The following is a 13,873-nucleotide window of genomic DNA, read 5'->3' on the forward strand; positions in this document are numbered from 1 at the left end:
AGTTTGTAAGATCACAAAAGACGCAGGAATAAGTAGTAGGATTTAAGAGTGTAATAACGGACTGAAACAGAAGATGGCAGCACTGCATGTACAAGGATGCCAGCTGCCGTTAAACCCCGAAGAAGAAGAAGCTGTGTCCCAGAATTCATAGCGCGCCCAGCTCAGTTTCCAACAATGGCGGCAGCTAGTTAGTTTTAATATTACTCTTATTATTCTTTCTGGGTCACAAAATAAACGTTTAACATATTTTCAGGCGAGAATGTAGCTGTGTAAACCTCAAATATCTGCTCAGTTTATCAAGACACCACATATTTTCAAAAGCGCTCCGACGTTTTCGGAGACGTCTGTTACCCACTAGCTCGATAGCTAGCCGGGGGCAAGGCTCACTAGAGCCGTGAGAACACCGGACTCCCAGCAAATCGTTTTCAAACCCACCGCCGTCTTTCGCTACTCAGGTTAAACATAATATAAGTCACTTAGATAACTTAAAAATGTTATTGTTTGGCTTTTTTAGTATTTTATTTGTTCCTGAGTAAATCGGTTTGGCTGAGATTAAAGTTATAGTTTTTACACAGCTGAATAAACGTCAAGCAGACAGCTGATTATCAGAAGTGTGAGATGCTGGAGAATTACTCCGGTGTCCTGTTATATTTTAGATAGCAAGGAGTTTATTAAACTTCACCGAAACAATCTGCAAATTTCATTAAAATTTAATAAACTATCATCTTGTCTTTATTTTTAGTTAGCACCTTAAACACTTAAAGCTGTAAGCTAATGATAGTTATATAAGAGCAGATGCTGCTGGTGCAATAAGCTGTAGTTTTACGTCCAGTGGATGATGATCTGATTAGTCGACTAATCGCAAAAATAATCGGTGACTAGTCGACTATCAAAATAATCTTGTCGTATAAGTTGATGTCATACGTAAGAGAGGCAGGCACAATACTGTGGAGCATTAATATGGCTTTTGTGTTGTTAACATGTTTAATGTTTTGTATTTTCTTCTATTTAATCTCAAAAAGCTCCTAAAACAGTCAGTGATCACTGTTGACCTCCCTCGGCTTTTATTACCGCTAATCATTTATTTAAGCTCAGTTTTTAAAACCTTAGGATGTAACTACAGCCCAGCCCATGCAGCAGTATATGAATGACTAACCTCGTATTGTGGATGGATTATCTCAGTTGTTCTCCTGGCTGAAGTTTGGTCCTTTTACAGCATCCTGCCATGCGATTACATTTGTTCCTGACCACCGAGAACACTCACGTTAACTTTTATCGAGTGGAAAAAAAGTTAGCTTGTTTATATTATGCTAACATAGCTGTGTCGCTAGCGGTCACGTAGCACATCATTATATACCAGCTAGCCAACTTCAGTAACCCTACAAACGTCACTGCTGTTTAGTTTTCTGTCTTCATTTATGTTGGAAGTGATAACAGAGCTGTACGTTTTAATTTGTTTCCAAAACCCCGCAGTCAGGACATGCTATATTGTATTTAGATAGAAGCTAGCGAGCTAACTCTGTTTGTGCCTTACATACTATACTATTTGCATTTATGTTTGCATGTCTAAATAAAACACAGCGTAAAACCTTTGCACAGCACTGTGCATCCCCAGCAAACTTAAAAAAAACAAACAAAGCATATTTCCAGACATAAGTTCGATAATTAAATATCTGCCTGCCTTGTTTGTAGTTACACTTCTTGCATGAATATACGTCCTCCTGCCTTCTATGTAAATAAAATGGTTAATATGCAATCCTGCCATCCCCTCCTTATTCTAATATGACTCCATGACTTTAAATGCATTCATGAGCTGTTTAGGAGGGAGCTGTTCTTGATTTGACCTGCTATCTCCTTCTGTGCTTCACCTTTGAGCTTCTCTACATTGGTGCTGGCTGGTAGCTAAATAACTGTCAGCTTTCACTGTTGTCTTGAGCTGCTTCACAGTCCATCAGATTTTTCAGCACCAGCTGCTTAATTGAAGGTCAGTGCCTTCGGAATGTCAGGGCACTTTAGTCTCAATTAGGTTGTTTCCACAGTTCTGCAAATACAAGTGTGCCAGGAACAATAAAGAGGAAGGCGGACAGATTCGGAAATAGAAAAAACTCAGAAAGCAGTAATTTCATGGCAATTAATATTGTTTGAGCATAGATAGCCAAGGTCTTGATTGCATTCTCAATCATCCAGGAAAGTAAATCTCCAAAAAGTTGATTCTCTTCATCTGGACGTAGCGTTTTGTGGGAGAAATGTTTCATCACTCATCCAAATGACTTCTTCAGTCTCAGCTGACTGCAGGTTTCCCCAATCTTATAAACAGTACATTTGCAGACTGACTGAAACCAGCCCACTGAAGGAACAATGGGCTGGGAGGTCAGTTCCTTAACCTCCTAAGACCCGAACTCTTCCACGGCATGCATTTTTAACTTCTCTTTGATATTAGGGCTGATTGGGACCTGATGAATGTAAAAACGAAGAATTACTAATTTATTTATTTTTTACCTAATTTTTGTTTCTGAGAAAAATGAGAGCCACTTATGAGGATATTTGTTTAAAATTTCGATAGAACAGTAGCAGTATAATGTCCTCGTAAGTGGATATCAGGCCCTTGTAGAGCAAAATTGAGTATTTTGGTCTAAATAACCCAAAATGTATGGAAGCCCGTTTCCGCCACTAAAAAAAAAAAGGATCCATAACTCAAAATTTCGAGTTATTTTCTCGAAATTTCGATTTATTAACTCGAAATTTCGATTTATTAACTCAAAATTTTGAGAAAAGTAACTCGAAATTTAGAGTTAGCGCTGCCAATCAGTAATCTACGTGAATGACGTCATTTCCTTGTTACCCGGAAGCTGAAGCCCTCAGCTACAAATGCTACAGCTAAGCTACCGGTATTACATCCAGTCGTGAATGCACAGATTGCTGAGTGTTTTCAGCCTGGCTTCACAAATGATGAAATCCCTGTGTTATTAGCTGAATCACATGGTGTTACTATCAGCAAACGTACTCGCGAAAGCGCCAATTTGTTGGGATCCGTTTTTGAGTGCGCGTTCCTCTGCGCCATATGCTTCCGGGTAACAAGAAAGCGACCTCATTCACGTATATTTTTGATTGTGCAGAGACTGAACTACGAAATAGCAAATTTTGAGAAAAGAACTCGAAATTTTGAGAAATATAACTCAAAATTTCGAGTTACTTTTCTCGAAATTTTGAGTTATATTTCTCAAAATTTCGAGTTACTTTTCTCGAAATTTCGAGTTACTTTTCTCGAAATTTCGAGAAAATAACTTGAAATTATCGAGTTATGGATACTAGCTTTTTTGTTTTTATTTAGTGGTGGAAACGGGCTTCCATAAAAATGTGATGTCCACATATGTGGACGCCAGATCCTAGGAGGTTAAACTTAATTATGCAAATTCTCATGACCATTGATCAACAACCACTGACCAAAACCCACTGATCAAAGACCACTGATCAAAGACCACTGATCAATGGCCATGACTACCATTCACAGAGAGTTGGGGAACTGACCTCCCAGCCCATTGTTCCTTCAGTGGGCTGGGAGTGGACTCATGGATTTTTGATTAGCTGTCTATGAAATACCAAAAAATAAAGCACAGTGAAGCTGAATGAAATTATCACTAGTATTCAGGATTTAGTCAAACTGTTTGTGGTACCAGTGGTTTTATTTTGTTTCACTGCCACTTTGAATATTGTAGAATACTCTCTAGATCATGTCCTGCCTTCTCACCTGGCACACGATTGAACTAAGTTGGTTTAAATCATAATCATAGAGCAGAAGCTTCTCCGGGAGCCTTGTTATGTTTTTACCTGCCCTGTGGTATCCCACAAAGGTCCTCTTCTTTTTTCGTCATACCTGTTCACACTAGGATCTAGTTTTAGATGACGCAGCTTCCTCTTTCTTTGCATTGAGGATGGCACCTGGTTCTACCATTGAAGTCCATTAACTCAAAGTCAAAGTGGTCGCTGTGAACTTAACATGACCTAAAACCCTGGATGTCCTTAAACCTGCACAGGAGCAAAACTGAGCTTCTGTTATTTAATAATTGGTGACGACCTGTGCCACTGATTTATACTTTTACATTTAATCTCTGGATTTGATTTAGACTGTGTAAGTAGTAATAATTAGTTCAGTTTGTAAGGCCAGTTTCTGTTACAGCCAGGTGACCGGTGTGTCGTGTGGGTACAACCACAGACAAAACATGGAAACAAACTTAAATTTAACCAAGGGTGAGATGTTTATTATTTAGGCTTAACACAAGGATACAAAATAAGGGAAAAAACAGAATGCAAAAGTAACCTAAACTGTGAAAACTACACACACAATAAATACACACGAGGGTGACGAAGACAGTGGAAACACACGGGGAGCACAGCTGGGATGAATAGACTAATGACAAAAGAAAAGGCAAGACTGAACACACTGAACACAGGATGAGAGACTGTCAAAATAAAACGGGAAACACGCAGACACACAGACTTGACAATGGGAACATGGAGACGAAACACAAAGACATGACCTGGGGAAGAAGGGAGCGAGGGACACGGAACGAGAGTGAGATGACGGGCTGGGCAGAACACATGAACAGACGGGGGAGACATGAAATGAAACATGAGGACAGAAGAAGGAGACGATACACAGACATAACTTAAGGAACATACGAAGAGGACACTACAGACTCGCACAGGAAACAGGGAATGACACATTGACAAGAAAACACGGATCATGAGTCTAACTTAACTTGGAACATAACCAGGACTAAACTCCATACTAACTGTAAACACTAGAACTTGAACTTTTCCCAAAAATACCAAAAAGGGATCAAAAGTACAAAAGACACTCAGATTTCTCGGTCAGTGACCCAATACACTGACAGTTTCTTCGTGCTCAGGTTTCTAAGATGAAATCATTCCTTTCTTTTGAAGACCTGCGGGCGGTTGAGCTGTTTGAACTGTGGGAAGAAAACATAGCACAAAAAAGCTTTTTGTTTTTTTAAATGTCTGTGATGTAGAGTAACAGAAACGAGCGGTGTCTCATCTTAAAGCCATGATTCCTCCTTTGACAAAATAATTTTCTGTACAGCCATTGATGAGCGTAAATGGGCCGATTCTTCTCTGTGCCGTTTTTCTCTACTTGAGCACTCTAAGCACTTCATACAACATGTGTCATTCACACACACATGCATACACTTTCTACCCAACGTTCACACTGATGAACGCACTGAGAACAGCTCAGGTAACATGCTCAAGGACACCTTGTCATGCAACCTTGTATCAGTGATTGAAGATGCAAGTCCAGTTTACCCAGTTTCCTAAACTTTAGAGAGGGCTTTTTGATTGCAGCATTAAGTGCAGTGTCGTGTGACCCAGGCCCCTCTGCATGCTCATTGCATAGAAAACCTAATTATGTGGCACAAGATGCTGTCTGACAGAAAGTGGGACATCTTGTCACCCTAATAGCTTCTGAATAGACCCACCTATCTGCTGCTGGTCCTCATATCCGGCAGCTGATGTTGGGGGGCATAAATCACAGCAGATAATTGGACACCATCTTAATCAAAGTTCCATCAAAGGATGAGCTACCTGGAGTTTTCCCATGTGTTTCTATCCTAACATGACTCCACGATGCAGTGGGAGAGTGGAGGGTTTGGAATGGTGAAGGGCCTCTGTGTGATTCCCTGAGCGTGCAGCACTACTACAAGATGCTCTGCAGCGAGGGTTTCTGTGGGGGAGGTTTAGCACAAAGCTGTAGCCTTCCCCTTTATCACAGTCAACTTATTTTTAAACTGAAGATGTCTTGTTAAGCTCTGAAGGCAGCAAGGGTTTCTGCAAGCTCTGCTTTTAATGCCACTGGCAGCAAATAAATCACTCATATCCAGCACTGTGTTTCAGACTGATGATTTAGAAACTGGGGGTATGGTTAGCCATTGTCCTATTCTTCATACACAGCATCTGCTACCACAGTTATGGCATTCACATAGTCAAAATAGATCCTTTACATCAAGAAAGGTTAAGGAGGGGGGGAGGATTTATTTGAGAGATCGCCCATTATCAGGTGTCATTACTCAGCACATGCTCTCTTCTTTGCCATCTCTCTTCTAACTTTTACTCACAGAAGTGAAAAAACCTGGCCTAAACGATCACTAAAAAGCATGTGCTAGCTTTCTGTCTGTGTATGTCTGCACTCTTACAGTATACTACATGGTTAGCACGCTCCCTAGTCATTCATATCCAGTCGCAGCCTCTCCCCTGCACTGCTCAGGAATCCATCAAATACTGCGCTCCCTCCAGATACCAGCCGGCTGTTCTCATTGTTGATTTGTTTTTATTCTCCCCCCCATCCCACTCCCTCGCTCTGTTGCCTGTAGAAATCAGAGCAGTTTCACTTGAGCGGGCGTCTGTAACACAGCACCGCAGTAATCAAGCCGCCTCGCACGTACACGCACGCAAACACCCTGCACACAGCTCAGACCAAGGGAAGTGGGTCAAATGGTTCGTGTCTTGGCAATGGATTGGTCAGCAGAGGCCTGTACAAAGACACACACACTAGCACACTCACACACACACAAGCTTATTTCTATTCAGCCTGTCCGGAGGTCTGTCTGATGAATAGGTCAGCCCTCTGAGGGGAGGAGAGAGAAAAGCAAGCTAGAGAATGAGCAAAATTCATCATGTGCCATCGCCTACTCACTTCCCTCCACCTCCTTTCATTTTTCCACCTCCCTGATTCCTTGTCGTCTACCCCCCGTGGTGTCTCCCCCCCCCCCTAATCTTTCTCTCCTGTCTTCCTTATCAATCATAACAGCTTCAGCACTGCTTGTGTTTTGATTTTCTTTCCCCTTTTTTCTTTCTTTTTTTATTAAATCGCCGTGACTTCTTGTCCTGAGTATCTGCAAATGCGCAGTTGGGACTCAAATGATGCACACATGCTCACATACACCTACTACTCTGTGTGTTGTGATAGCAAAGCCTCTTTTCGATGTAGACTTTGACTCCCAGCAGGAGGAACAGGGGTCACTGAAGATCACATCTGTTTATCACCTCCTCTTTCTTTTTCTTTTTTTACTTGGAAAAAAAGTCAGTCAGTCCACAGCTAGCAGCAGTTTGTGTGCGCACAGGCACTACATGTAAAACTGTGGGAGTAAGATGCATTTCCCGACTGTAGGAAAAACATTACTCCAGATGTTTTTCCAAATTTCCAGTACACTCAGGCTCAGGGAGGGGCAGCCATCTACTGCGACTGGTTGGGTGGAATGGGAGGAAGACAGGACAAAGACATGCTGTGGAAGAGAGCCAGAGATTAATAATAACTATTGATTAAATGCAGAGTGGTGTCTGATGTACAGTGAAAAGGTGAGCGAAGAAGCAACTGACAATGCATCATGGGAAGCCCCTGTCAGCCACCAGCATAGGTGTATTGGAGCGTAACAGAGAGAAATCAGTCACTAGATCCAGGCCTAGATATGTGCTTTGTCAAACAGGAGAGTGTTAAGCCTAAAGCCTAACCTCAAACAGATGGTAAACAGGAATCATTATACCCACCTGCTGGTGCGAGCCATGCTTTTGGTGGTTGTGACTGGGTGTGGTTTGTGGTGTAGCTGCACCTCATGGACCAGGTGCTGCATCCACACAGTCATCAGCGAGAGACCGGTGATCAGCATCGCGGAGCACGACGTCCGAGCGGCACTGAGGAGAGTGAACACAAGGAAAGCGGCGGGGCCAGACGGCATCACCGGCCGTCTGCTGCGCTGCTGTGCTGACCAGCTAGCAAGTGTGTTCACTTCCATCTTCAACGAGTCCCTGGCGAAGTCTGTGGTCCCCACATGCTTCAAAAGATCCACCATCATCCCTGTGCCCAAGAACAGCAAACCCTCATCCCTGAACGATTACCGGCCAGTTGCACTGACCTCGGTAGTAATGAAGGTGTTTGAGAGGCTGCTGAAGAACATCATCTCCTCCTCCATCCCAGACACCACAGATCCGCTCCAGTTCGCCTACCGACCACCTACGACAACTGAGGAAGTGCAGGGTCTCTCCAGAGATCCTCAGGATTTTCTATGCAGGCGCTGTTAAGAGCATCCTCACACAGAACATCACATCCTGGTTTGGGAACAGCTGTGTGAAGGACCAAAAAGCTCTTCAGAGAGTGATCTGTACAGCAGAACGCTGCTGCAGGATTGCTCTCCCCCCGCTTCAGGACACCTACACCAGGAGATGCCGGACTAGAGCAGCGCAGATACTGAAGGACCCGTCCCATCCTGGCAACAAACTGTTCCAACTTCTGCAATCTGGTAGAAGGTTCCGCATCTTCCGGGCAAGGACAGAGAGACTCAAGAGGAGCTTCTATCCCCAAGACTCCCCCCCCCCCTTCCCAGCTGTTTGTGCACCTATGTTTTTGTAACCTGTCTGTGCTGGCCTTGCTGCACGGACAGGTTGAAAACCTCAGTGCACGTATGATCATATCAGTGAGATCAGTGCAGGAGCTCAGAGGTTCCCCTTACGGGGAGGAATTTACTGGTGATGCAGAGGTTTCTGAGTGAGCTACGTTCATCTACTGCAGCAAGTGACACCCGCTGCTATAGATAGCAATGAAACTTGCAGGTCAGAATATGGTGTGAAATGAAGTGGAGCTGATGCATTGTTTGGGAGGTTGTGGAGTAGCTTTAAGCTGGGTTTGCTGTTTATGGTATAAGAGTCAACCTCAGCATAGAATGCCCTCCACTGCTTTTTCATTTCCACACAGTACTTTATTTACAGCTGTCCACATGAACCATTTTAGCTCTTGTGGCCTGCTAAGTGTGTGCTACATGAAAGGAGAACTTCGGACAATGCCCCCACCTGATTTTCCTACCACTTCACTGAGTTCATGTTTGGGGAAATAGTGCATCTATTTATCTGAGGCACTGGAAGAAGCTTGGGAGAGTAATTAAGATGGGTTCAGGAGTTTCATATGCCATTGATTTTAATTTCAGTATGTTTCCATAGGCCCACCCTGTTGCCTTTACAATTTTCTACACCTTATCTGTAGTCTTATCTTTCCACTCTGTTTTTTGGTTTTGTTTTTATTTTTACATTTTAAGTCATTAAGTCTTTTACTCTGTCCTGCCTCACGTTTACACTTTGGATCGTTTAGGATCGATGGCATTGTTCCACCTTGCATATGCACGCACGCCAAACTTAACGAATTAGAAGTTTCTTCCTTTAACTTTTTTTTTCTTTGAGCTGGATAAAACTGGTGTGACAACAGCTGTTCATTTGATTAGGCAACTTCTGCAATCTCCAGCAGGAGTTACAGTGCCGGGCATGAGCAGCCCAGTTCATCAGATGACATTAAAAGTGGCGGACCGCATTGCCCTTAAGGTAACACTTATCCCAGCTTTAGCGGCATTAGCATCATGTTAGAGCTAGCTGACGCGTCGCGCCTGTCCTCCAAGGGTTGGCTTAATGTTGGTGCTCAGGCTCACAGCAGCACAAGTGGCTTGTGGCTTCAGCTCCGAGCTTAATTAAATGTCACTGGATACATGACGGAACAATACGCTAACTTTTTGTCATAGCTGGGGTGTGTGGGTGTGTGGTGATTGTGAGCTAGCTCATGACATCTTACCAGAAGCATCTACTCAGCCTCGCCCTTTTCACCATATAGTCTTCCTGTCCATAAATCACCTCCAGCAGCCACAGCTGGGGAAATATCTCACTGGGGGGAATATTTAGCTCTCGTATACCACATACTCGAGTGTTTATATATAGGCTCAGCTTGGCTGTGCTTCAGTTAGAGATGGATCTTAACAGTTAATACAGTTAAGTGCTCTTGATTGAGACTGTGCTCATGCAGAAGGGTTACGTACATCATGTATATTTCTCTGGTTGGCTTCAACCTTCAGAAGCTCTCAGAGCAGCTGCCAAGCATGACTGAATAGATCAAAGGAGCGGGAAACTGAATGGAGGGACGAGAGAGAGAGATAGAAAGAGATGTTCAGATGTTCATACTCAAGGCGAATCCCCATTGTTTGTCAAATCCAATTTCATAACCTGCAATGGCAGAAACAAGCGGTGAACAAAACACTGACGTGTCACGTCACCTTTTAAGCTGATACAGCGAACTTATTAGCAGATGATTACGCAGCCAGCAACACTGCCCACCTGATGAATGCAAATGTTCCCTCTCTTGCCTCTCACTGTGTCTGCGTGAGTGGCTTTGTGGGGCTTTTTCACTAACGGCAACTATACAGTGATGTTGATATTTATTTTCAATTTGCCATCAGAACCTGAGCAATTCATGTCCATGCAATTTTGGTAGCTTAGCTGATGAGAGTTTTTAGGATGGATACAACGACACAGTGTTTTAAGGCTGTTATTCACTAATTGCCTCATTTAGATTCATGATTAGGCAGAAGGAAAAAGGGGTCATTAGCGAAAAAGCCTAAGGTTGTTCATATTTGCCTCACAGATTTGGAGCTGCGCCTGATTTGAATGGCACTGGGGTGGGGGGTGGGGGGTCCAAAAAATATCTTCAGGCTAATGATGATGAAGGGAAATGAAGCAGGGAGAAGGAGTGTGTGAGATGCCTTTCAGTAGCCACTGTGTCGTTTCATTTTCATGCAAGTCCCCTCTTGTCCGCCAATATGCTGCAGATTCATGTCTACCTTCCATCCTTGCTCCATCCCATCTACATGACAGAACCATTTTCATTTGCAACAGACACAGTGACAGAATATTGATTGTCTGAGCTGTTTTTTCTCCTCCCTGTGCGCATCATTCTTGTCAAAGCTTCCATCAAATATCCAGTTGTCTTTTTTTTTTTAGCTGTTCTTAATCTCATGAGGAGGAGGGATTTGTATGGTTGTGTGTGTTTGTGGGGGTTTTCTTGTTTTTTGGTTGGCTTCTTTTTGTGTGTGCATTTTTTTTTGTCTGTCATCTCTCCCCAGCGGTTCCTCTAAACAGCCAGCCCGCATTGTTCTTTTCAGCTTCAGTAACCCTCTCCATTAACCCTCCTCTTCATTAGGAACCAATTAAAGTGGTAGATGCTCATTGCCAAGCAGCAGTAAGAGGATGTAAAATAATGGGATAGATACAAACTGCACTGCACTTGAACCAAAGGAGAGCAGAGACTTACCAATTTGCCAATTTCTGGAGTTCAGGCCAAATGCAGCAATGCATTTTCTATGCATTTTACACAAGTGCAGCTAAGCTACATAACTTCCTCTGGGATTCTGAAACCATGATGTGGACAAGCTCACGTCGAATGCCGAGGCAGAGAGACGGGAAAGGTTCAGTTACTAGATTAATGTAAGACAAACAGCCATACGTGTCACAGAGATGTGGTTCATAAAAGGCATCTCATCCCTGATAAGAAACGTAGAACAAAGGGGAAAACACATCCTATACATTTCTCTCAAAATGCTGCTAGTGGCATTGCTCTGCATGCCAGCAAGGTGCTGGAGTAACCAGATGAGATGGTGTTCACTTTTCATGGTGAAGCCAAAGCAGGCAGAAGAAAACAATCAACTGGTGACACCATAGCACCTTCACACATATGCTGCAGCTGTCACTTTTATCAGCGTTCAAGATAGAGCCATATGTGCGAATGCACATGTGCACTTCAGTGAGATCATATCATCAATCTTTTAAGCCACATGACAACAGAGCAGCTAAATGTCCGAGCGAGCTAACGGTGACTGGCGTCTCCTGTGCGTTCTGTCCCGACAACAATCCTATACCAAACAGAGTATTTCCATTTGAAGTTTCTAAGGAGTTTCTTCTGAGCAAGTACTTGGTGACAGTGGAAAGGAAAACCTCTCTTTTGATTGGCAGAACCAATAGAGGAGGGGCAGCCACCTGCTGCTCACATCAGTTGTAACTACACTGATGCCACCTAAAACTTGGAAATGTTTAATGAGAACAGTCACCACTGTAGTATTATAAAAGTGACAGAAAATAATAAAATATATCCCGTTTTTAAGACTAGGTTCTTCTTAAATTAGCGTGGCCAGAGGGCAAAATCTCTTCTACTTAAATGGTACTTCTTAGGTAGTACAGCTACTCCTTTATTTTCCATGAGTCGACACAGAAGATGGATCTGCATGTTTGATTTGACACAGTTTTTACATCTAACACACGCCATCCCATTTATCCAGGCTAGGTGTCGCCACTCAGACAACACCTTCAAACCATTTTTTATTTTATTTTAAAGTTTTAAAAAAATGTATTAATTTTTTAAATTTGTAACCACCAAGACTGCTTCAGAGAATTCTGTCTTCTGTGTTGATAAGTCATCAAAGGAGAGGTGGCAGTGACTGTGACGGTGGATGTGACGTCAGTTATAAATTGGTTTACAGTCAACTTTGTCACATGGTGCCGTTCGCCAGGCGCCACATGGCAGTTATAATGGAGCCCTCAGTCAAGCTCAGGCGCCCACAACAAAATTGACTTCATCAAGAATGCAGGCTGTGCACATTCAGAAACGGGCTTGTCACGGGAGCTAACACCCACGCCTGAAGCACGTAATTGTGAGGATAACTGGTGTTAATTGGGAAATGTACATTGCACATCAGTAGGATGTGCAAAGTCAATCATTGTTGGTCTTTTGTTTTGTCTTTACATATTTAGATATGTAAAGTGTTTAAAGAAAAGTTTCCTATCAGTCACATTGACAGAGAGATCCATGTGTCCATACGCAACGGTCTCTGTTTTTAAAGATCATCATTTGCTGCATGCTTTTGATGTTAGAATCAGCACACCAGCAGAGATCTGGAGTCGTGGGCAGGAAACACAGGCTTCAGAAAGTTTCTGTGCAGCCTGTTGAGGGCAGAAGGTTAGGCTGTATATTACATGTGAAATATGTGATCAAAGAGTTTTTCATTTTTACTTTTTAATGAAAACCAACACCTACTGAGTTGTCACTTTCAGGCCTGTGAAAGGGCAATATGAGACTTGATTTACAAAATGCTTTGATTTTACTTGAGGGTACGCAGCTGACTGGTTGGATGGAATTGCACGCGAGGTGGTGTAATTTTCAAAAGAATCACAGGGTATCAATAAGCTGAATACTGTGTGTCTTGCTCTTGATGCGGGGGGTCTAATTTCCCCCATCAAGTTGAACCCAGTGTGGCCTTTAGTGAAATAAAAAGAACACCCCTGTCCTAAATGCACAGTTGTCTTCAGCTGCAAAAAGTATTGGCCTAATGTTACACTCTGTATACAACACTGCACCACTTCTGCTCATCTCCAAACTCTCTCTCTCTCTCTGTTCTCTGTGTTTTCAGATCTGAAGAGGGAGGCCAGTATCTGCCACATGCTGAAGCACCCCCACATTGTGGAGCTGCTGGAGACCTACAGCTCAGATGGGATGCTCTACATGGTGTTTGAGTTGTAAGTCCCAGGCTGTGATTCAGCAAACACACACAAAATTCCTCACACCAACACATATGTAGGCTGAAGATAGGTAATGGGGGACGAGTGTCACAGTGGGGCACATCTGTAAGGGAATGCGTAGTGGGGATGGTACAGAGGAAAGAGGACACAGAGCAGAAGGATGACAGTGTGAGGAGGGCGTGGAGAGAAAGTGAACCCTGCAGTGGTTTTATGTAATCAAAGCTGATATGAAAAAGCTTGTTAGATGAGGGTTTTTTTGTGGGGGGGGCAGTGTGCAGAGGATGAGTGCAGTCTATATATATATGAGGGGAGGGGGGAGAAAAAAAAGATGAGATTAAGATTTCACACTTGCTGCTACTTCCAGCTTTTCCAAAAGCTGCATCATCCCCTGGAGCTCCTCCCAGCCTGCTCCGTATCTTCATCTTTCTCCTCTTCCAGAACTAATTCCTTTATCATTTAATTCTGTTATCGCTGAGCAGGCGAA

At 43.1% G+C, this 13,873-nt stretch overlaps 1 protein-coding gene across 17 annotated transcripts in view; it reads left to right on the forward strand.

The window, feature by feature from the left end:
- Positions 1-13,873, forward strand: part of LOC102298811 (peripheral plasma membrane protein CASK) — a 170,905-nt gene that overhangs the window by 75,550 nt on the left and 81,482 nt on the right. For all 17 annotated transcript variants that reach the window (XM_042228630.1, XM_042228637.1, XM_042228629.1 and 14 more), the window contains exon 3: positions 13,281-13,386. In XM_042228630.1, the coding sequence (XP_042084564.1) occupies positions 13,281-13,386 (106 nt within the window). The remainder of the gene's footprint in view (positions 1-13,280; positions 13,387-13,873) is intronic.

This window comes from Haplochromis burtoni, unplaced genomic scaffold (assembly GCF_018398535.1).
Source record: "Haplochromis burtoni strain Fernald_Lab_line unplaced genomic scaffold, NCSU_Asbu1 Contig_337, whole genome shotgun sequence".
Lineage (NCBI taxonomy): Eukaryota > Metazoa > Chordata > Actinopteri > Cichliformes > Cichlidae > Haplochromis > Haplochromis burtoni.